This window comes from Heloderma suspectum, chromosome 17 (assembly GCF_057233095.1).
Source record: "Heloderma suspectum isolate Gila_16-S chromosome 17, 16-S_ref, whole genome shotgun sequence".
NCBI lineage: Eukaryota > Metazoa > Chordata > Lepidosauria > Squamata > Helodermatidae > Heloderma > Heloderma suspectum.
In genome coordinates, this window is record NC_139474.1 from 20,283,146 (window position 1) to 20,305,678 (window position 22,533).

General features: G+C 53.7%; 2 protein-coding genes across 2 annotated transcripts; one reads left to right on the forward strand and one right to left on the reverse strand.

The window, feature by feature from the left end:
- Positions 1-213: 213 nt before the first annotated feature.
- Positions 214-10,488, forward strand: TIPE2 (TNF alpha induced protein 8 like 2). The gene is made up of 2 exons (XM_084824485.1): positions 214-371; positions 8,890-10,488. The coding sequence occupies exon 2, from the start codon at positions 8,895-8,897 to the stop codon at positions 9,453-9,455; it is 561 nt and encodes a 186-aa protein (XP_084680611.1). The 5' UTR covers positions 214-371; positions 8,890-8,894; the 3' UTR covers positions 9,456-10,488.
- A 988-nt stretch (positions 10,489-11,476) lies between these two features.
- On the reverse strand, positions 11,477-20,258 carry LYSMD1 (LysM domain containing 1). Its single transcript, XM_084824486.1, has 3 exons — positions 19,985-20,258; positions 14,257-14,570; positions 11,477-12,453 (listed from the first exon to the last, which is right to left on the reverse strand). The coding sequence occupies exons 1-3, from the start codon at positions 20,162-20,164 to the stop codon at positions 12,285-12,287; spliced, it is 663 nt and encodes a 220-aa protein (XP_084680612.1). The 5' UTR covers positions 20,165-20,258; the 3' UTR covers positions 11,477-12,284.
- Positions 20,259-22,533: the final 2,275 nt, after the last annotated feature.

Consider the following 22,533-nt stretch of genomic DNA (forward strand, 5'->3'; position numbering starts at 1 on the left):
TTAGAAATAAAAGCTGCCCTTAGACACCTTGGTTAGCCCTTGTCTGGCCAAGTGTGAAAGCGAAGGCGTCCACCTTAGCGAGGGAGCGCATGGGTGCCAGCAGACTGGTCCGGCCCCAGGGGGAAATGCAGAGTGCCCAGGCTGGCCACCGGCCATGCTCCTCTCCCGAGCATCTCCGGCTAACAGCTGTTCCTTCTGGTTTGCGAAGAGTCGAGTCGAGACTCATCAGCTGACGGGGCGGGCCTCCGGCGCAAGGAAGTCCCGGGGAGGCCATCGGGCTGCAGGCTGCTCTCTCCGAGCCGCTTCTTCTTTCCTTCCTCGATGCCAAGACGTTCACAGGGGCAGTTCGCATGCACCACGAGTCGCCTACGGTGAGTGATGTGCGCTTTCGGGGTAGCTCTGGATGGAGGTATGCCGGAGATCTGGAGAGAGACAAGGCTGCTACGTTTGCAGAGAGAGGTCTCTTTATTGGTTTCCCTTTGAAAAAACATACGCACACCCAAGAAACAAATTCATGTTCTCTCCGAACGTGTTGCGGCAAGCGAATGGGGTTGAGTCACTGGGGCGATACAAAAAGAATCGGGGAAGTGCATGTCTGCGGGGAAGGATCGGGGAAGCAGGGCTGAGTCTTTATCCCCAGAAGCTGTCCTTTTCACTCCAAGGGCTTAGCTCCACACACCGCCTTTGGAGAGAACCATGCCCGCTCAGGGCATATGCAAAGCGCATCTTCCTTAGAACTTATAAGACCGGACGTAAAGGAATGGATGCGTTTAGCCACATTTAAAGCCCCAACTCCTCTGGTTTGTGGAAGCTAAGTGCTGCTGGAAACATGGCATGCCCACTAGTAAAAGAAATTGTAGGTGTCGCCCGGATCCCTTAAGACAGGATGAGGCGTGGGCAGAAGGTAGGAAAGGAAATATTTACCAGAGGGCACACCCAGCCAGGGCTGTGGGCAATTCTGCCGTGCTGTAATGCAAACAGAGAAAACGGTCTTGGTCGCAGAGTTCCATGCCTGGCTTTCTTCGCCAAAAAGGAAGCGCAAGGCGCTAGACCTCAAGGCTTGAAAATGCAGGTGCACAAAGGAGATGCACAGGTGAGGGGTCAATTATCTTTTCACCTTTCTGGGGTCTTTGGTCCATAGTCTTCCAGTGTTAGGATGGCTTGTAACAACAGTGTAAGGACTTCCTTGCTAGATCAGAAAAACAGCCCACCTCCGCCCAGTATTCTGTTTCCAAGGGTGGACAGCCAGATGCCTCTCAAGGAAGCTCACAAGCAGGGTGCGAAGATGACGGCCTGGCCTCATTTGTCCTCAGTACACCTAGTATTCAAAGGTGGACAGTCCCTAAATGTGGAGGCTCTACTCACTTCTCCTGCCTGATGGCTGGACAGAGATCTAATGCTCCTTCATGGATTTACACGATCTTCTAGCTTCTGGTTCTTGAAGCCCATTGTGTGTCTTTGGCACCTCTCCTGAACCTCCTGCCAGTAGACTTTGTTCGGCAAACCCCAAATTCTCTCTCTGCCTTGCCCACTCTCTCTTTCTCTGTGCTGCGCACGTTATTGCAAAACCCCGGGCGTGTTTCCCCTTAGCCATCTCTCCACTTCCCCCTTTCGCTGCCCGCAGTGCCGGAAGCGTGCAGCAGCAACGCACAAGCCACACATATGCCGTCTTGTCATCCTCCTTCCGCACCTCAAATCTGTGTGTGTGTCGGGGCAGGGAGAGAAACAGCCACGAACGGCAACCCTCGCAGGGCTGGCGTCCAGGGCCAGCATGATCCGGCACTTGCTGAGAGCCTGCAACCCCTGCTTTGCGCTATTATAGTGCTCCTCTCACCGCATGATGCAGCACAGAGCGGAAGGGACGCACAAGGCACCGGCCTAAAAGAAGAGGGGGAAGCACCTGATGAATTCTGGCCTGCTGTGCCGTTCTCCAAAGCAAAGCAGCACCGCTGGGGACGGAGAGGAAAGGCAGCAAACGTCAACAATGAGGAAATGAGTCACCGTGAAGATCTGCCCTCAAAGCTTCGACTTCTCAGCTCATCCACACCGTCACGTTTTTGTTTCTGTTGTTTCTGTCCCCTGCAAGTAAGGCCCATGCATTCACCATCGTTTCACTAGGAATGAGGCTCCGGGCTGGGAAGCCATTAAAAACAGTGAGAAAAGCGCCTCCTGTGAGCGCACTAATTAACGTCCTCCCTGCTGGGACAGAGCAATCGTTAAAAGGCGCAGGATGCGTGACACACGGGGATGCCTTTGCCGGAGCGCCATTGTTTATCCGCAACACCTGGCTCAGCCCGTCTCTTTTCCTCGGTTTCTCAAATGGGAGGCGCTTGCGGGGTGCTCCGAAGCCGCATCCTCTCATGCAGAACGCCGGATCCCTCCGCTCCAGGCCTGGGTGGAGGGTGGCACAGGGGTCTCCATCCTGGCAAATCCAGAGGGTGCCCACACGGTCCCCAGAGAGCGCGACCACAATCCTCTGCAACATCCCAGAGGATTCTGGGATGCTTGCATGGTGTGCAGGGGGCTCAGAGGATTCTGGGACACTTGCATAGTATGTGGGGAGGGGAGAAGATTCTGGGATGCTTGCTTGGCCTGCAGGGGGCTCAGAGGATTCTGGGATGCTTGCTCAGTCTGCAAGGGATGCCAAAGGATTCCGGGATGCTTTCTTGACCTGGAGAGGACACCAGGGGATTCTGGGATGCTTGTCTGGCCTGCGGGGGCAGGGGGCAGATAGGCTAGAAACAGCAAGAGAAATGTGATTTGCACGTCGGTCCCAGCCAAGTGGCTGCTGTTTGAATCAAGTAGCCCCCCGGAGCTGCATGATGAAGCCTGACACCTGGGTGGCGACAAATTGGGGGGCACTATGTACATGTTTAGGGGTTCTCCCTCCTCCAGATGTTCCAGCCCTTCCCTTCCTTCACCCCTCTTGGACTCTATCCTATCCAGCGTCTACCTGCTTCCTGGAACCCAGCAAACTCTGTCGCTCCCCAGTCGCTCTTTACTCGACAGCTCTGGCATGGCTTGAGAAATGCAAGGTCCTCATGCGCCTCGCGGCGCTCTGAACAGCACACGTGCGCAGCTCTGCTGCTGCTCTCCCAGGCAAAGCACACCAGAATGCCATGTGAGACAGCCAAGGGGGAGGCCGGCCCTTCTCCGGGGAGCCTTGAGGCAACTGTCCGCCCTCCACCTCCAGCCTGCAAACTCTGTCTGCAGGAACGGATCGCCCTGCAAAGGGACACAGGGCCAGGCCACCTCCCGCATGTGAAGGGCATCCTTGCCTTTCAGTGGGGTCCCCTCCCCACCAGAATGGCCCCCATCACTGCCATGAGGCCTCTTTCTTTGAACCAACGGAGGCCTTTTAAAAGTCTTAATGCAGCTTTTGCAGAGGAGCAAAGAAATGCCCATCAGTGAAAAAGCAGGGAAGCTGGAGGGCAGGATGGGGACTTCTCACAGGCTGTGTTCCTCATCCCTGACGTAAAGAGGGGGGGGGGGTTAACTGCACATTGCATCAGTGGGGGGGGTCAGTGTGCTGAAAGTAAACAGGATCAGAGCAGGTCCGGGAGGGCGGGGTTAACCCTTTCTTCCTCCCTCTGCTTTGCAGTTCTGGGGAAAATCCCTCTTCCAATGTTGGTATTTGGTTTGGGGGGAGGGGGCAGTGGCTGGGGTTCATATATGCACTCCATCTGAACCCGTTTGCCAGGAATGGGCCCTTGGTTCTGCCGGCTGGGGAATTCTTTTACAGGCACCTTGTCAGAATTGTGAGTCGCTGGCGCTCTTGTCCTTTGGGGTACAGCTCCCTGCCCAGTCTCCAGAAGTTACATTTCTAAGGGGTGGGGTGGGGATCATTTCCAGCCCACAGGATGGGATTGTAATTGACCACAAGCTGGGAGTGAGAAAGCAGCATGGCATGGCTGCAAAAAAGGCTAATGTGATGGTTTCCAGCTCATGGGAATTGTTTCCACTTCATTCTCCTCTGAAGTATTGTGTTCAGTTCTGGGTGCTGCACTTTACGAAGGATGGAGTCCTGAATGGCTGTTGGACAATGGCAAAGACTTGTTTCCTGCTACTCCTCAGGGCAGGAAGAGATCTGATGGACTGAAGTTACGGAAGAGTAGATTTCGGTTGAACTTTAGGAGAAACGTCTCGATGGAGTTCAGCAATGGATCCAGTTACTGGGACGGGTGGTTATGGGTTCTCCCTCACTGGAGTTCTTCGAGCAGAGCTTGGAGGGCCATCTCTCAGGGATGTTCTAGCCCTGGCTATGGGTGTATGAGAATTTAGTTTCATTTCTGCTTGCAAAACATGCAAATCTGCCCTATTTGCAACCCCAAACGCAAGCATGAGCAGGGGAATGCATTCGCCAAAAATCTTTGCAAATTCTCAAATGTTCGAAACGTATGCAAATTCTGCCAAGGAAAAAAGAGCACAGTGACACCACTTTAAAAATGTGTCATTTCACACTTTGGCCTATGGGGAAATTTACACAAATGTGAGGCCTTTTGCACAACTTTCACATTCCATCGCATTGTTTGCGCAATTTTTGCATTGGTGCAAAACGGGCAGAAATCACAACCACAAGAGCAAACCGAGGAGAGCCAAGCTGCAAGCTGATGTTTGGAGAATCTGGGTGAACATAAACAGTGCTTGTTGGCACATCCTTAGCGCCAGTTTTCCTTCCTTAGGGGGCTCAACTAGATAGCCTTGAGGACCCCTGCCTCCAACTCTAGGATACTATGGATGCGTAAAGGATGTTACAAGCACGGTGAGACGGTCTGGAGCCAGCAGATCTGGAGGGGCTATATCATCCTACTGCTAAAGAGGGGTGCTCTTGTCCCTAAGCCTCCCCCCCCCCCGGATTTACAATTCTACAGTGTTTTCAGCAAACATGAGCGAACTCCAGCCATTTCTTTGGCCTAGAGATTGCCTTGTTCAAGACGTTCACCCTATCCGTTTTCGGCTGTTGTTGTTGTTTAAAGAAGAACAGATTAAGCTCAGACCGGGGCCAGACACAAAAGAGGGTCAGCATGAAAGGCCAGACTGATGCACCACCGCCCCCCGTCCCCCCCCCCACACACACATCCCCTTGAAGCCCTAAAAATGACTTCAGGAAGAACCGGGGTTTGTAGTTTTATGACAAAAGGATAAAAACAGGAAACCCCAATGCACATCTGTAGTGGTGGCAGGCGGGGAGTGCGAGAGAAGAAAGCACTGACTTAAAGAAATAATCTGAAGCCTTGTCTAAAAAAAGGGCAGCTCTGCCCAGACCTGCTCGGACTTTTGTGTACTTTTCTGTTTCTTTTCTTCTTCTGTTTTTTTAAAGAGAGCAGCACAGGAGGGAAGTTGCTGTGAAAGAGGAAGAGGAGGGAATGGTGTTGTGGTCACGACGCACAAGGGACACTGTGGTCCCATGTTCGGCGGTGTGCAAGAAAAATGCAAGGTCGCCTCCGCCCCTTTCCCAAACCCCCCCAAAGCGTCTCACAATTCCCTTCTTCTTCTTCTTCTTCATTAAAAGACTGTAACTGAGGAGGGATGGCGAGACCAGCCTGGGCTTCGTCCACGGCTCGGCAATGCATCGCCCTCCAAGTGCTTCAGACCGCAGCACCCATCAGCCCTAGACAGTATAGCCAGCCACCAGGGATGAAGGGAGTTGTAGTCCAAAACAACTGGAGGGCACCCAGTCAGGGAAGGGCAGCTTAGGGAGGTGAGACCAACACCTTGCCGTTTTTAGCTTGTTTTTATGTCTTCGTCGAAGTTTTTCAAAGATATTCTACTGGAAGCCTCCTGGAGGATTTGCTTGAAGAGGGGGAGGGTCTACATCTTAATAGAAAAACAATAGCTCATCTTGGGGTGGGATTGACCCCTCCTCACCAGCCGTCTCCAACCTGGCGCCCTCGCATTCTGTCGGACTACAACTCCCATCACCCCCAGTTTGTGTCTGGAGGATGATGTGTGGGGAGGCCCCACATTTTGTGCACGCAGATGAGCTTCATACATATTTATTTATTTATTCGTTGGATTTATTAGCCGCCCATCTGGCCGGCTGCCCAGCCACTCTAGGCGGCGTACAATACTAATAATGAACATAATCAACTGAACAAAACATAACAAAAGAACACTGCTCTCAAAAACCCTAACCCACCCCAAATGCCCGGCTGAACAGCCAGGTTTTCAAAGCCTGGCGGAAGCTCATCAAAGAGGGAGCATGGCGGAGGTCACTAGGGAGGGAATTCCACAGAGCGGGGGCCACCACAGAAAAGGCCCTCTCCCTAGTCCTCACCAGCCTACCTGTCCTGGCCAATGGGGCAGACAGAAGGCCTACCAAGGCCGATTTCGTTGAGCGGCTTCCCTGGTGTTGTTGGAGGTGCTCCTTAAGATAGGCTGGGCCAGAACCATATAGGGTTTTAAAGGTCAATGCCAACACCTTGAATTGGGCCCGGAAAACAACTGGTAACCAGTGCAACTCCTTCAGCACCGGAGTGATGTGATCATGCTGGCGGCTGCCTTTAATCAGGCGAGCTGCCGCGTTCTGCACCAGCTGCAACTTCCGAACCATCTTCAAGGGTAACCCCACGTACAGCACATTACAGCAGTCTAGACGAGAGGAAACTAGGGCATGAACTACTGATGGGAGCAGATACCTCGGGAGGGAGGGGCGCAGCCAGAGTTGGTACAGTGCCACCCAGCTCACGGCTGACACCTGAGCCTCCACGGACAGCTGGGAGTCCAAAATGACCCCCAGGCTGCGGGCCTGGCCCTTCAGGGGCAGCCGCACCCCACTGAAAACCAGATCAACATCCCCCAACCTCCCCTTGTCTCCCACCAAAAGTACTTCAGTCTTGTCGGGATTCAGTTTCAGCTTAGTCCTTTCCATCCAGCCGCTCACCGACTCCAGATGCTTGGACAAGGTTCTACAGCCAACCTTGGCAAGGATTTAAATGAGAGGCAGAGTTGCGTGTCATCCGCATACTGGTGACACTGCATCCCAAACCTCCCGATGATAGCCCCCAGCGGCTTCGCATAGATGTTAAATAACATTGGGGAGAGAATAGGACCCTGTGGCACCCCACAGGTGAGCAGCCAAGGGTCTGCAGTCTCCTCCCACAGAGCTGCCCTCTGGTACCTGCCAGAGAGGAAGGAACAGAACCACCATAATATGGTGTCCCCTGTGCCCAACCCCTCCAGGCGGTCCAGAAGGATACCATGGTCGACGGTATCAAAAGCCGCTGAGAGATCGAGGAGAACAAGGAAGGAGCATTCGCCCCTGTCCAGAGCCCTCCCCATATCATCCACCAAGGCGACCAGGGCCGTTTCTGTCCCATGCCCAGCCTTGAAGCCTGATTGAAATGGATCCAGATAATCGGCTTCTTCCAAGCGTGCCTGCAACTGCAAGGCCACCACCCGCTCAATCGCCTTGCCCAAAAACGGCAGATTCGAGGCCCAGTGAAAGTTGTTCAAGTCTTGGGGATCCAAGGAGGGCTTCTTTAAGAGCGGTCTTATCACCGCCTCCTTGAGGACTGATGGCGTCACTCCCTCCTCCAGGGAGGCATCCACCAGCGCCCTGATCCCCTCCCTGAGCCTCTCCCTGCAGCTCATAATGAGCCAAGATGGGCAAGGATCGAGCAAGCAGGTGGTCGGCCTTACAGATGAAAGCACCTTGTCCACTTCCTCAGAAGGAAGGAGCTGGAACTGATCCCACACAACCGGTCTACCACTGGCCGCCCCTTGTTCACCAGCTGTATCCACAGCGCACGGAAGAGCACTCCTGATCCAGTCGATTTTGTCTGCAAAGTGCTTTGCAAACTCATCACAGGAGGCCTTAGAATGCTCCATTGGATCTGGAACAACTGGACTGACCAGGTTCCGGACCACTTGGAACAGCCTCCTGGGACAGCACTCTGCAGACGCGATAGAGGCAGCATAAAAATTCTTTTTTGCCGCTCTTATCGCCACGTGGTAGGCTGAAGCTCTAGCCCGTGTCCGATCGTCTTCGGAGCGAGATTTCCGCCCACTGGCGCTCTAGCCGTCTCGCCTCCCACTTCAGAGCTCACAACCGTGGGGTGAACCATGGTGCAGTCCGAGCCCTGTTCAGGGGGAAAGGGCGTCTGGGAGCCACCCGGTCCAATGCCCCAGTGACCGCAGCATTCCAGCCATCCACCAGGGTCTTGACCAAGGGCCCATTTGCGTGCTCCAAAGAATCCCCAAGCGCATTCAGGAATCCGTCTGGATCCATAAGATGCCTGGGGCGGACCATCTTAATGGGTCCTCTACCCCTGCGGAGGGGTTGTGGAACCAAGAAGTCCAACCCCACCAGGTAGTGATCTGACCATGACAAGAGGGTGGTGGATATACCCCCAATTTCCAGATCACTCTCCACCTCTCCGGAAACAAACACAAGGTCTAACGCATGGCCGGCGACATGGGTGGGCCCAGTTGGAAAAGGGTGCAGCTCCCAGGAAGCCATGGTCTCCATGAAATCCCGAGGCGCCCCCATGAGGATGGCCTCCGAATGTACGTTGAAGTCCCCCAACACCAACAACTTAGGGGACTGCACACGCACATCAGAGACCCCCTCAAGCACCTCAGCCAGGGAGTCCGTCGTGCAGCAGGATGGGCGGTACATGAGCAGAATCCCCAGACTGCCCTTCGGGCCCAACCACCAGTACATGCAGTCAGCAGCCCTGGTCTCCCGGAGAGGGAGTCTGGTGAGGACCAAGGACTCCCAGTAGATAACAGCTACTCCCCCTTCCTGACCCCCAGCCATCCATAGTGCTGCGGGCTGACTGTGGGTGATGGGAGTTGTAGTCCATCCAACACATCTGGTGGGGTGCCAAAATGACCCACCAGAGAAAGGGCGTCAAGAAACGCATTTCTTCTTCCTTTCCCACGCAGGCGAGATGGAGACGTTCAGCTCCCGTAACTTGGCCCTGCAGGCCGAGAAGAAGATTCTTAGTCGGATGGCCAGCAAGTCCATGGCCAACATGTTCATCGACGACACCAGCAGCGAGATCTTGGATGAGCTCTACCGGATCTCCAAGGAGTACACCCAGAACCGGGCCGAATCGCAGAAGGTCATCAAGAACCTCATCAAGGTGGCCGTCAAGATCTCAGTCCTCTATCGGAATAACCGCTTCAGCGAGGCTGAGCTGGGCCTGGCGGAGGAATTCAAGCGCAAGCTGCACCAGGGCGCCATGACGGCCATCAGCTTCCACGAGGTGGACTTCACCTTCGAGAAGGCCATCCTGGTCCGGATCCTCCAGGAGTGCCGGGACTTGCTGCTGAAGCTGGTCGAGAAGCACCTGACGCCCAAGTCGCACGGCCGCATCCGCCACGTCTTCGACCACTTCGCTGACGTGGAGCTCCTCGCCCAGCTCTACAGCCCCGGGGAGCCTTACCAGCCACACCGGAAGAAGATCTGCGAGGGGATGAACCGGCTCATCGACGATGGGAAGCTGTGAAGACCACTGGGGGTGGGGCGGGGGGGGATAACACAGAAGGGAACGAGCGAGGGCCACATACAACGCAGAAAAACGGCCAGATTCCGTAGGCCGTGGACACCTCAATCCGAGGCCTGCTGGTTTGGCGAAAGGCCAACAGGACGCGAGACACCACCCGTGAGCTACTGGGTGGGCCGAGGCCTCTCAGGCGTCTTCTGCTGCCACAGTGATTACAGCCCCACCCACCGGCCAGTAGGCCCCACTGGATTTGGGGCAGGGGGAGCTGTGGCCCTGGTCACCAGAAGCCATACCCAAGCTTCAGCTTGCGTTCCAAGTCTGCAATGGCCTGCATATGCTCAGCAGCTCGGCTTTCTGGCCCATGAGGACTAGAAACTTAACGGCTGCGGGGGGAATGAAAGCAGAGATTTTCAAACATGCTAAAAGTGTGTGTGAGAGAGTGAGTGAGTGAGGGAGGGAGGGAGAGAGAGGGAGGGAGGGGGAGAGAGAGAGGTGGAGTGTATGAGAGAGAGGGGGGAGGGTGTGGGGGGGAGAGGGAGGGGGGATACAGCTGCCTCCCCAGCTCCATGCTAAATCTTTCTGGGCTGGCATTGACAAAAAGAAATGTATTATTTTATGTCTGTATATAGTTTGCAGATCATGTTTACTGGGCGATGTTTGGGGGCGACAAAGGGAGAGATCGGTGGCCGTTAATCTCCCCCCTCGTTTGCTTTTCTCAGCAAGTCGGGAGGTGGGGGAGGTTGATCCTCTTTCAGCCCCAGGGCTAAATTCCATTTTAAGGGAAACTCTGATCAGGAGCAGGATGCAGAAGGGCAGCAGGGAGAGGTGGTCCAGCAACCAGCATGAGCTTAGCACCCTGGACAGCGACACCCCCGCCCATTCCGGCCCCTCCCAGAGACGGCTCTGCAGCGCCGTCCTCCCTCGCCCTTGGGGAAAGTTGCGAAGGATCTCAGGGAATTCTGTCAGCCACATTTCCTCTCCTACAGTTTCAACTCAGGGAATGCAGAGACCGAAAATAAACACATTTCTCTCTCCCCCCCGCTCTCTCCCTCGTTTCTTTAAGCCTAGTTGGCATGAGAGACCAGTCGCCCGGGCGCCGCACCCCAGCGCTGGGGGGGAGCTACAGATTCAGCAGCTTCAACCCTCCATCCGGAGCAGCTTCCCCACAATTCAGCGGCCTCCAGACATGTTGGGCCTGGATGATGGGAGTCGTAGTCCAGCACAGCTGGAGGCCACCCAGTTGGGGAAAGGCTACCTCACGGTGCTGGCCAGCAACTACTTTTTTATATGGGGAGATTTTGCATGGGGAAAGGAGCCAGCGATGTTGGCTGCTGTGACTGACTTGCATCCCCATGAGAGGAGACACCCCAGAGGCACCGATAAGTTCTTTGTCTCTAGAGTGGACAGCTGGAGGCTTTGGCCGAGCCCTTTGCCTTGCCCACTTCCTTCCAAGCGAACATCATTAGCAAAGGGCTCTTTCGCCTTCTCCTTCCCAGCAGGGACCTCAATGGATGCTCTGGCCAACCCCTTTGCCCTCTTATTGTAGCCACCAGCCACCTCCTCCAAAGCTGGGACACAAGCCAGGGTCTCTCCAGCAGCCCCATCCTTCCCAGCATGCACTGGCGCAGAGGCCTTGGCAGAGCCCTTTGCTCTTACTAAGCCTCTCTGCTGCTTCCCCTCCCATTTTCCGATGCCTCGACTCTTAAAATCTCCATTGAAGTGTCTTTCTGTGGTTCTTGGGTAATGCAAGAGAAAGTAACTGAGGTGCGTGAAATGAGAACTAGGTGGAAAGTTTCAAGGGCTAAGCTCATGGGTTATAATTATTGTTGTTGATAATCATCATCATCATATATAATAACATAAAAAACTGGCAAAACAGGCGCGCAGTCTCCTCTCTGCAGGTCCACCAGTTCCCCACGGCACTCTGCAAACCCGGGCCACGCGTTAGGAATTTCCATCTTTAAACATAATAAATGTTCCCACAAGCAGAAAGGAGTTCAGAGAAGCACGCACGCAAGGGAAAGTCAGCCAAACCTGCCGGTTCTTTAATCACAGGGTAGGTGGTACAGGCCTCGCTAGAGGGGCTCCTGCCAACAAGATCAAAGGGGGGGGGAATACACGAAGCCTCGAGGCAGGAAAGGTGCGTTGCGGCAGTTCATTCATCCTCCCATTTGACAGCAAGAAGGTGCAGCCCACCTCCCAGCCACACTTGGAATTCCATGGCGGTCGGCCCGTCACCAGCCTGCCCAAAACTGACACGCGGAACAGAGAGGGGTTTCCCCCCATGCTCAAGGTCGCCGCCCCAGAGCAACCCCCGGTCAACCTGGGAGGGTTGGCGGAAAGTTTCTCCTTGGGTTTCGAGGATGGATAAGGACAAGAAAGCACTTGAGGCAATAAATACAGACATAGTGGGGAGCAGAAGACACCCAGAAGCAAAGAGGTATAGAACATGGATGGAAGAATTTCTCCACTGCGCACAAAAGGGTCCGTTCAAAATCAGGGGGAGGGAGGAAGGGACGGACAAGGCGTTGAGAATGAGAATCGGCCCAACACTTCCAACACCGTGTACCTGGATCTTCCATAGTGCCCATCTACGGGTGTCCGGAAGGGACATGTCCCTCCTCTCAGGTCCGCCGCTGTCCCTCCTCCAGATAGAATTCCCGACTCCCGGACTCTTCACCAAGGGGCGGTCCCCTTGTGGGTGGCGGTGGTAATGGGTGGGGGGGCGGGAAGGAGGGGGAATGTCAGGGATGGGGGAGATCTTGCTAATGGCGGTTCAGCTGCCAGCAGAGTCCCGGGCTGGCCAGAACAGGAGGAGGGCAGCGGCAGCCATCAGAGCTTGAAGAGTTCGTCCTCCTGGTCGCGGAGGGAGTCGGCACGGGCAATCTTGGTGAGGGGCACGGGGCCGAGGATAGCGCGCTGCTGGGTGCGCGGAGAAGGCTCGTTCTGATAGGAGGTGGAGGAAGGCGTATCGCTTGCTTCCGGATCGATCCCAAACGCCCTGACACGGGGAAGAGAAAATGAGAAAGAGAACTGTCAGATTTCTGCTGCAACTGCAGTCAAAGAAGATCCGAGGGACGGGGGTGCCCCTCATAAGAGGAGCCTTGCTGGATCCGATCAAGGCTCCATCGTGCCCAGTCGCCTCTTCCCAACGTGGGTCAGCCGCAGGCCTCCACAGAAGCCTGCAAGCGGGGCATGTACAAGAAGAAAACAGGGTGGGAATTACAGGTAAAGAGGCAATCAACTTCCAAGTAGAAGAGCTGGGGGCAAAACAATGCAGGGAGGGCTGTTTCCTAGAAGCATCCAGCTGTCCCCTGAAGATAACCGGCAATTGGTTTCCTAATCTAGTCTGCAGGGGACCATAACGGTGAAACTGAACCTCCAGGTGCTGAAGTAGTCAACCCTGAATATCAGAGCTGAGCCTTGGGGGTACACTATGCTGAACATTGGGGACCTAGTCAGCTGAGATAGCCCAACAGCTCATGTTTTGTATCTCCCAGCATTCCTGACCTGTTTTATATGGGGAGCTCTCCCACACTTCTATGGTGGGCTCTCCCACACTGGAGGCGTTCAAGACGAGGCTGGACAGCCACCTGTCGGGGATGCTCTGACTTGGATCCTGCACTGAGCGGGGGGTTGGACTCGAGGGCCTTGTAGGCCCCTCCCAACCCTACTATTCTAGGATTCTATGATTCTATGACCATCGGCCATGCAGTCTGGAGGTGATGGGACTTGAAGTCCATCAACAGCTAAAAGGCAACAGCTGCAGGCGGGCGGCGCGCACCCCTCCCCTCCTCCAGCCTCCTGGCAGCAGATCAGCCCACCCTTTGTGAGCAGAAAAGGCGGCGGATTGGCAGAGTCTGGGAGCCCGAGGCGAACACCCACGTAGAAGGGGCAGAATCGCCACTGGCCTCCCAGCGGGTCAACGCCTCGAGGGGCCGCTGCTTCAACATCCAGACGCCCACCCCCTCATCCCGTGACACGCCGCGTGCCTTTTGCAGAAATTGGTTCGCGCACACGCGGGCCGAGGACTTCCCATGTTGGTACTTTGGAGCAACAGTACACTCTAGTGGCCACCGTGGCTGACAGCGAGCCATGCCCCCCCCCCCCCGGCCTCCTTGAGGGTCTTTAACAGGGCAAAAACATGCCCGGGGCGGCGGCAGGGGCAGCTTCGATGGCTTTCCAATGCCAGGGCTCAGCCTGGGAACATGGGGAGAAATAAGGCCTCCGAGCATGCACAGGGTACCTTTTGTTACTAAAGCACTGTAGCCAGCCCCTTATTCCAAGTTACGGGTGACAGCTCCCGGCTTAGAAAGGCTATAGTCCAGCTTGCTCCAACCTGGAAGCACTGAGCTTTGCAACTCTGGCGGGGAGAGCATTTTATTTAATTAATTAATTTCTATACCGCCCAATAGCCGACGCTCCCTGGGCAGTTCACAAAATTAAAACCAAAAAGCACTCAGTATAATATCCCAAGAGCTACTTGGGGGCTGCTGTTTTTTTCCACACACACACCCAGCTCGATCCTCTGCCAGGAACATCCCAAGAATAGAACCCGCAAAAAGCAAAGCGCTTGCGTTAGCTCAGTTCCCACCGCGCAGCTTGGCTTACTTGCACCAAGCCGCCTGAACCGGTTGCTCTGCAAGCAGCACTCCGCTGCAACCGCTTGCTCTGGGCTCGTGGCATCAGACGGCTCGATCCAGGGGAGCAGGGAGAAGGGGAGCCAGTGGACAGGAACACCCAGGCAGCCTTCGGACGCTATAACCCCAGCTGGGACCTACGAGAAAGGAAGGGGGACACTCACACCTCCCGGAGTTTCTTGGTGGCTTGCTTGGTCCGGCGGATCTCAGAGTCCACCTTGAAGAGGAAGTCTGTCGCCGAGAGGTCGTGTTTGGGGGCAGAGCCGTTTTTCCGCGGCTGTTTCTGTTTCTTGGTGGTCTCGGGTTGGCTGGCGCCTGCCGCTTCTTCCACCTTCCTCCCCTCCTCCTCCTCCTCCTCCTCGAGATTTAACCCATTGGGCAATGTCTTGGGTTCAACTGGCACGGGGATGTAAAGACTCTTCTTGAGGAAGATGGAGTCGTTGGTGTACAGCCGGTTGGCCCTCTTGATCTGCTCCATCTGGAATGGATTGAAAGGGCTGTTAAGCAGCCTGCGCATCTCCTCAGTTTTAAGGCTTTTTTAAAATGAACAAAGCAAGATGCTAGTCCTCATGGAGGCAGAACTACGCAAAGCAAAAGAAATTACACAAGCCGGCTCACCTTGTGTAATTTATGCAGGGTACAGCATTCCATGAAATTCCGATTGCCCAGACGTGCGTAGATTTAAATTTTGCGGTGCTGAGAGCACACGGCAGCTAGGAGATCTAGCGTTCAGGGTGTACACGCGCTACGAAACACTAGGAATGTATTTCAAACACAAGACTCCACATCTCCTCGTGGGTAAGAAATGCCTTGCTGGATCAGACCCAAAGGTCTCTCTAATCCCGCAACCCACTTCCCACAGCAGCTGGGAAAACCACAAGTAGGACACCCACAAAAACAACGGACCTCTCTCGTGGTTGCTTGGCTGCTCCTAAACACCATCAACTACATGCCGCTCCAGCTGAGAGCCCCTCACCATCCTGCTACCAGAGGCAGAGGAAGCAGCAGGTCCTTTCCTCCGCTTAGATCCAGCTCCATGAACTGCTGAACTCTGAAACGAAGCATCTAGTGCCCAAATTTGCCATTTTTCCTCCTCCCTGCCAATCCCCTTTCCTTTTGTGCCGTGCCTTTTAGAGTGTAGGCCTGTGTCCAGAGACCGTCTTGCTTCTGATCTTTGTAAGCCTCTCTGGGATCCTTTATGGCTGAAGGGCAGGATAGCAGTGGTACGAATCCATCAATCGGGCAAGTAATTGCCCTGTGGATCAGGCCAAAAAACACCAGAAGCAGGGCCTTCTGTCGAGTAAGATCCTCTGTCCATGTGAGCTCTGCGATGTGCTGATGGGCAGAAGCTCTCTTGGGTTTCAGCTACACCAGCCCTACCTGGAGATGCTAGGGTTTGAACCCAGGACCTTCTGTGTGCAAAGCAGGGGACTCCACCACTGAGCTATGGCCCTCTCCCTCAAAATAAAGGTCCTAGTCCTCATGGTTCTGAAGAAAAAAGGCTGATTTAAAGGAACACGTGGTGAAGCTACCTTCTTCCAAGTCAAACCACTGGTCCATTTGGCCCTGGTTTCTCTACACCAGGGATGGGCCACATGCGGCCTTCCAGATGTTTTGGCTGACAACTTCCATCAGCCCCAGGCAGCCTAGCCACTGCTGAGGGATCATGGGGGTTGTAGGCCAAAAGAATCTCGTGGCCCATCCCTGGACTACATCGACTACCAGTGGCTCTCCGGGGCGTCGGACAGGAGGTTTTTCCCACCTCAAAGCCCAACCTGGAGATGCCAAGGATTGAACCTAGGACTGCCTGCATGCAAAGCACGGTCTCCACCACTGAGCTACGTCCCTTACCTAAAAAGGTCCATCTGCACCCCTCCTGTACTATTTTCCCTCTAGCACTGGCATTTAGAGGTAGACTGCCACTATAGGTGGAGGTCCCACCAGTTCTCATGGCTAGCAGCTCTTCATTCTGCCATTAACTGGTGGAACTCCCTGCTGCAGGAAAGGATAACAGCCTCTGGTTTAGATGGCTTGATCATCAGAAAAAAAGAAGAAGGAAGAACTAGATAAATTTCCTAATTGTCTGTAAATTTATTTATTTATTTATTTATTTATTTATTTCTATACCGCCCAATAGCCGAAGCTCTCTGGGCGGTTCACAAAAACTAAAACCAAACAACACACAATAAAACAATTTAAAATATATAGAACATTAAAACCACAATATAACAATACAACCACAATAAAACCTAGCAGGACTACAGGAGTTTAAAATACAGATTTAAAACAGCAAAGATAAAAATTTAGAAAGCTAAAATGCCTGGGAAAATAAAAAGGTCTTCACCTGGTGCCGAAAGGAGTACAATGTAGGCGCCAGGCGAACCTCACTAGGGAGCTCATTCCAGAGCCGGGGTGCCACAGCAGAAAAAGCCCTCCTCCTAGTAGCCACCCGCCTCACTTCCTTTGGCAGGGGCTCACGGAGAAGGGCCGCTGAGGATGATCTTAAGGCCCGGGCAGGCACATATGGGAGGAGGCGATCCTTCAGGTAACCTGGCCCCAAGCCGTTAAGGGCTTTGAATGTTAACACCAGCACTTTGAATCGGGCCCGGAAATGGACTGGCAGCCAGTGCAGCTGGAAAAGTACTGGCGTAATATGAGCTCGCAGGCCAGTCCCTGTTAACAATCTTGCTGCCCTATTTTGGACCAGCTGAAGTTTCCGGACCATTTTCAAAGGCAGCCCCACGTATAACGCATTGCAGTAATCCAGACGAGAAGTTATCAGAGCATGGAGAACTGTAGCTAGGCTATCTCTGTCCAGATAAGGGCGTAGTTGGTATACCAGCCTAAACTGATCAAAAGTGCTCCGTGCCACTGAGTTCACCTGTGCCTCAAGTGACAGTTCTGGATCCAAGAGCACCCCCAAACTACGAACCTGATCCTTTAGGGGGAGTGCAACCCCCTCCAGAACAGGTTGAATATCACCTAGCCGGGCAGACGAACCACCCACTAACAGTACCTCCGTCTTGTCTGGATTGAGTTTCAATTTATTAGCCCTCATCCAGTCCATTGCCGTGCCCAGGCACTGGTTCAGAACAGCCACTGCCTCACCTGGTTTTGATGAGAAAGAGAGGCAGAGCTGGGTGTCATCCGCATATTGATGGCACCTCAGCCCACACCTCCGGATAACCTCCCCCAGCGGTTTCATGTAGATGTTAAACAGCATGGGGGATAGAATAGAGCCCTGTAGAACCCCATGGCACAATTGCCATGGCACAGAGCAATAATCCCCCAGCACCACCTTCTGGAATCGGCCATCCAAGTAGGAGCAGAACCACTGCAGTGCAGTGCCTCCAACTCCCAACCCAGACAACCTATCCAGAAGGATACCATGGTCGATGGTATCGAAAGCCGCTGAGAGGTCCAGGAGAATCAACAGGGTCGCACTCCCCCTGTCCCTCTCCTGGCAGAGGTCATCCCACAGGGCGACCAAGGCAGTTTCCGTTCCAAAACCAAGCCTGAAGCCCGACAGAAACGGATCTAGATAATCTGTTTCATTCAACAGTGCCTGGAGTTGTCCTACAACCACCCGCTTAAGCACCTTGCCCAGGAAGGGGATGTTGGCCAGTGGCGTATAACTGTTAACATCCTCTGGGTCCAGGTTAGGCTTTTTCAGGATTGGTCTAATTACCACCTCTTTTAAAGCAGCAGGCACCACTCCCTCTCTCAAGGAGGAATTTACAACCTCCTGGACCCAGCCGGACAACCCCTCCTTGTTTGATTTAATAAGCCATGAAGGGCAAGGGTCAAGCACACAAGTGGTCGATCGGACTTGGCCAAGCACCTTGTCCGCATCCTCAGGCCTCAGTAACTGAAACTCATCCAATAAAACTGGACCAGACGGTGCTCTGAACGCCTCTACCAATGGAACTGCAGTAATGGTGGTGTCCAATTCATGACGAATCTGAGCGACTTTATCCTCAAAGTGCCGCGCAAACTCGTCACAGCGTGCTACCGAGGGTTCCACCGTCTCTCTCCCTGGCCCAGAATGTAACAGGCCGCGAACCACTCGGAAAAGCTCCGCCGGGCGACACTGAGAAGATGCAATGCTGGTGGAAAAGAACTGCCTCTTTGCCACCCTCACCGCCACAGAGTAGGCTCGATAGTGGGCTCTTACCTGTGCTCGGTCAGACTCAGCACGAGTTTTCCTCCACCTGCGTTCTAGCCGTCTCCCCTCTTGCTTCACTGCCCTCAGCTCAGGTGTATACCAAGGAGCTGGCCGGGCTCTGCTCAGCGGGAGAGGGCGCTTGGGCGCGATCGTGTCAACCGCCCGAGTCATCTCTGCATTCCACAGAGCGACCTGGGCTTCAACAGGAGCACCAGCCACACCAGCAGGAAAATCCCCCAGAGCCCTCTGGAATCCGTCGGAATCCATTAATCTAAATGTGTCTAGTCCTTCCCCACATACCCACACACTTCCCCTCCCTTTGTCAAAATGATCAAAGCTAAAGGTTAGATCGCAACAGTGAGTTTTGCAAGCTAATTGCACACAGTTTGAAGCAATCTCTTCTCTTTTCTCTCCCAATCTCTGTCCCAAACCACCTGAAAAATGCTTTTTTCTCACCACTGAGTTACTGCTCCGAAAAACAGCCCCTGGACAAAAGGTTACTTTAAACAGGATGGTACCCACTAGATCCATGTTGCCTGAACTCCAGAGCAACAGTGACGGCGGAACGCACATAGAAGGTTTGGGATTTCGGTTCGATGATGGAAGGTGACACCCTGGAGCAGACTTCCCCAATCTGGCATGCTCCAGATAAGTTAGACTTCAACTCCCATCATCCTTAGCCAGCTTGGAAGAAAAGCATCCCCCAACCAGGGAGAGCCAGTGTGGTGTCATGGTTAGAGTGCTGGATGGGGACTTGGGAGATCTGAGTTCGAGTCCCCACTCGGCCATGAAGCTCACTGGGTGACTTTGGGCCAGTGGCAGACTCTCAGCCTCACCTACTTCACAGGGTTGTTGTGAGGATAAAATGGAGCAGAGGAAGATCATGTCAGCTGCCTTGGGTTCCTTGGAAGAGGAGAAAAGGCAGGATATAAATATAATAATTAAGAAGAATTTTAAAAACCTGGGTCCCTCCAGATGTTTGGAGGAGTGGCATCTCCAGCCAACATGGCCAATGGTCGGGGATGATGGCAGTTGTGGTCCAAAACATCTGGAACTGCTCAAGTTGGGGGAAGGACATTTTACAATAAAAACTTCCCATTGGGGCATCTGCTTGGCCACTGGGGAACACAACAGGCTGTTGGCTTGATCCTCTACAGCTGTTCTTGTGTTCTTATAATATTTCTTTAACGCAAATACATTTTTTTTAAAGCATAAATGTTCGATAAATCTCCATATGATGGGTTCACACTTATAAAACGATGCCCCAGGTGGAGAAAGCAGATCTAGATGAACTTTTGGCCCGATCGAGCACGGCTCTCTTTAGGTTCATTTACCCTCCTCCCCACACCTTTTTCTGCTCTTCTTTTTTTAGTTAATGGCAAATCTGCACACACACACCCCGCCCCAGCACTTCAAGCCTCTAATCCCTGAAGCGTCGTACCCAACCCTGGCTCCTTCGTCACAAGGGAAGAGAAGCAACTCTGCTCATGCTCAGAATCCCTGCCTTTTTTTTGTCTCTTTAAAATCATCCAAAATGGATGAGCTCTAGGACAAGCATGTGGCAAAGCAGATTCCAGGGTTCTATTTCTGTTACGCAAGGCTGCTCCAGGGCACTTTGTCACTTATTTTATATATTATAGATTGCATGCATGTGCATACTTACATGACACATTAAGTACTGACACACACGCGCACAGACACATAAACACCTTGCTGGACAAACTTACCGTGACTCCATACCTGACCGCCAGCCCCTGAAGGGTGTCCCCAGGTTCCAGTCGATGCTCCACACGCCTCTCCCGTGCTGGTGAGGTGACTGATTTCACGAGGCTGCCGTAGGATCGGGTTCGGCTCCCTTGCAGCAGCCCTGCCCCACCAGGGGGGCCCCGCCTGGAAGGAGAGGCCATCCTCCCCGCACTCCAAAAGGTGACCCCCCCCAACACAGGCCCTTACCTGGATGGATGGCCCGCCAGCGTGAGGCCAGGAGATTACCTCCACGCCTCTAGAGCCTCTGAGCGGATCCTACTTCTGCCACCAATCCTTGAAACCCAGAGGACCTGCGGGGCCGCTCACCATTGCCCAAGTCCCGAATTCCCCAAGTAACCTTTCCCGGCACCTGTCTGCTTAGCTGTTGCTTTCCAAAACTCCCACTGCAACCCAGGCTCCTCCTCCTCCCACCCCCCAAAATCCAAAACAGGCCCCCAGAACGGACCTTTCCTAATATTGCTCTCCACTCTTGCTTTCCTCCCAACGATCCCCCTCCAGGGAAAGCCCCCTGACCTGTCAGTGCTGGTCTGCTAAGTGTTCCAGGCAGTTTAACAGAACCCCACCTCCCCCAGGCCCCGCCCTTCCCCCATGCAAAGCCTTCTGGGAGTTGTAGTCTTTGCCTGTGCCGAGCAATTCATGCTTCCTCCACCAATGCTCCTCTTTGCAGCCCTGAAAGAAAAGATCCCTCTGTCTGGGCTCACTCTGGAACCACCTCCATATACTGCTGCAAATGCAGACGCGACACAAGACACCCGCTCAGGCCCTGGGAAGGAAGGGAGCCCCACAGGAGGGACTACATTTCTCAGCATCCTCCACCCCTCGCCCAAAGGGTGACGGGAGCCGTAGTTCCTTCCCCACCAGGGACAGAAAGAAAAACACACACTGGCCAATGAGGTTTTTCTGAAAGGGGGGCGTGGAAGCGGAGCTTCCCGGTTGCATTTTGGGAATGAAGCCCATTTGGGGCATTTGGAGGATCCAGGCCGTGGTGGCTTGTCGTCCGTCAACTGTTGCAAACTCTCCGCGGGGTGAGATCTTAGCTCCCACCCCTAAATTGGGCACCCCTCTTTAATGATCACAGGACAGGCACCTGCACACCCTCCTTGGAAACATAACAAACTGGGCAACGCAAGGAACAGAAGTGTCCATAGAGAAGCAGCGGCATACGAAGAGAGGCTTCAGTCCTCAGTACCCTCTTTACGGCCTGCAACCAGCTCCTCAGAGATTAAAATCCAGGAGAAGCTTCCTCAGATCGATGGAAGACTTTGACGAATTCAAAAGTAGAACGGACTTATGGAAAGCGACAAAGGATCGGAGGACTTTGACAAATTCAAAAGTAGAACGGACTTATGGAAAGCGACAAAGGATCGGAGGACTCCGACGAATTCAGAAGTAGAACGGACTTATGGAAAGCAACAAAGGATCGGAAGACCTTGACGAATTCAACAGTAGAACGGACTTATGGAAAGCAACAAAGAATCAACACTGGAGGGAACCAGCAGAGGTGCTGGCACCCGGTTCCGATGAAAGCTGGGAAGTGTGGAAATCATTGAATAGACAGCGCACGGGCGCACCAAGATCTAGAGATACCCTGAATAAATGGGGCTATCCGGAGATCTCTGCCCTATGTGCCTGCGGAGACTTGCAGACAACACCACATATGTATACTTGCCCTTTGTGCCTCGACCAATGCACCCATGAGGACCTTATGATAGCGCCACAGAACGCAATTAATGTTGCTAGTTTGGGGGCAAGAGTTGTCTGACTTAGATATCTTAGCTTCTGCATCTTATATTTTAAACGTCATGTGTTATAGTATGTTTTTAATTGTGATGCTTCTGACACGAATAAATAGAAAACTGGGTGGGGACCCATTAGCGCAATCCCTCTCATCAGGGCAATCAAAGTATCGCCCCAAAATACTGTGCAAGCTTCCGAGATGCCCAGGTCTCTTCATCAGGCAAGATGTGCATATAATTTCTGTATCTATATAGAGAGATACAATGTTCCATCCCAGAGGCGACCGGATTCGAGGGTGTCGAAGTCCCCAAATGGGTAACGTAGTCCCCAAATGCTGCAAAACTCGGGCTGCCTGTCGCCACCTAGTTTTTCAAGCCGCCCCTTATTCCAGGGGCCTGGTTCTAAACGTCTTCCGACGTTTTGCATCCCCGGCCCCCTTCATTTCGAAAGCGAACCCTTGATTCTGCAAAGCCCCCCTCCCCCCCAAAAAAAAACAGACGGTCCCGCAACAGCAGCCCTGTGGGAAAGGAGCCCCCGAGTGAGATGTGGGCGTGCGCGCTTCAGACCAGTTTGTTCAGGACCCCGGAAGGATGCGAGCGGGTCCCCGTGCGGACATTTGGCCCGCTTGCACGGACGTTCGTGCAGAATTTTTAGAGAGCCGCGCACGCACACGTCATCGGCACGCACGGACACGTCATCGGCACGCATGGACGCCGAAACATTCACATCCGTGTAGCTGCTCCTCGTTTTGTTCTGCTGACGTTTCACAAGA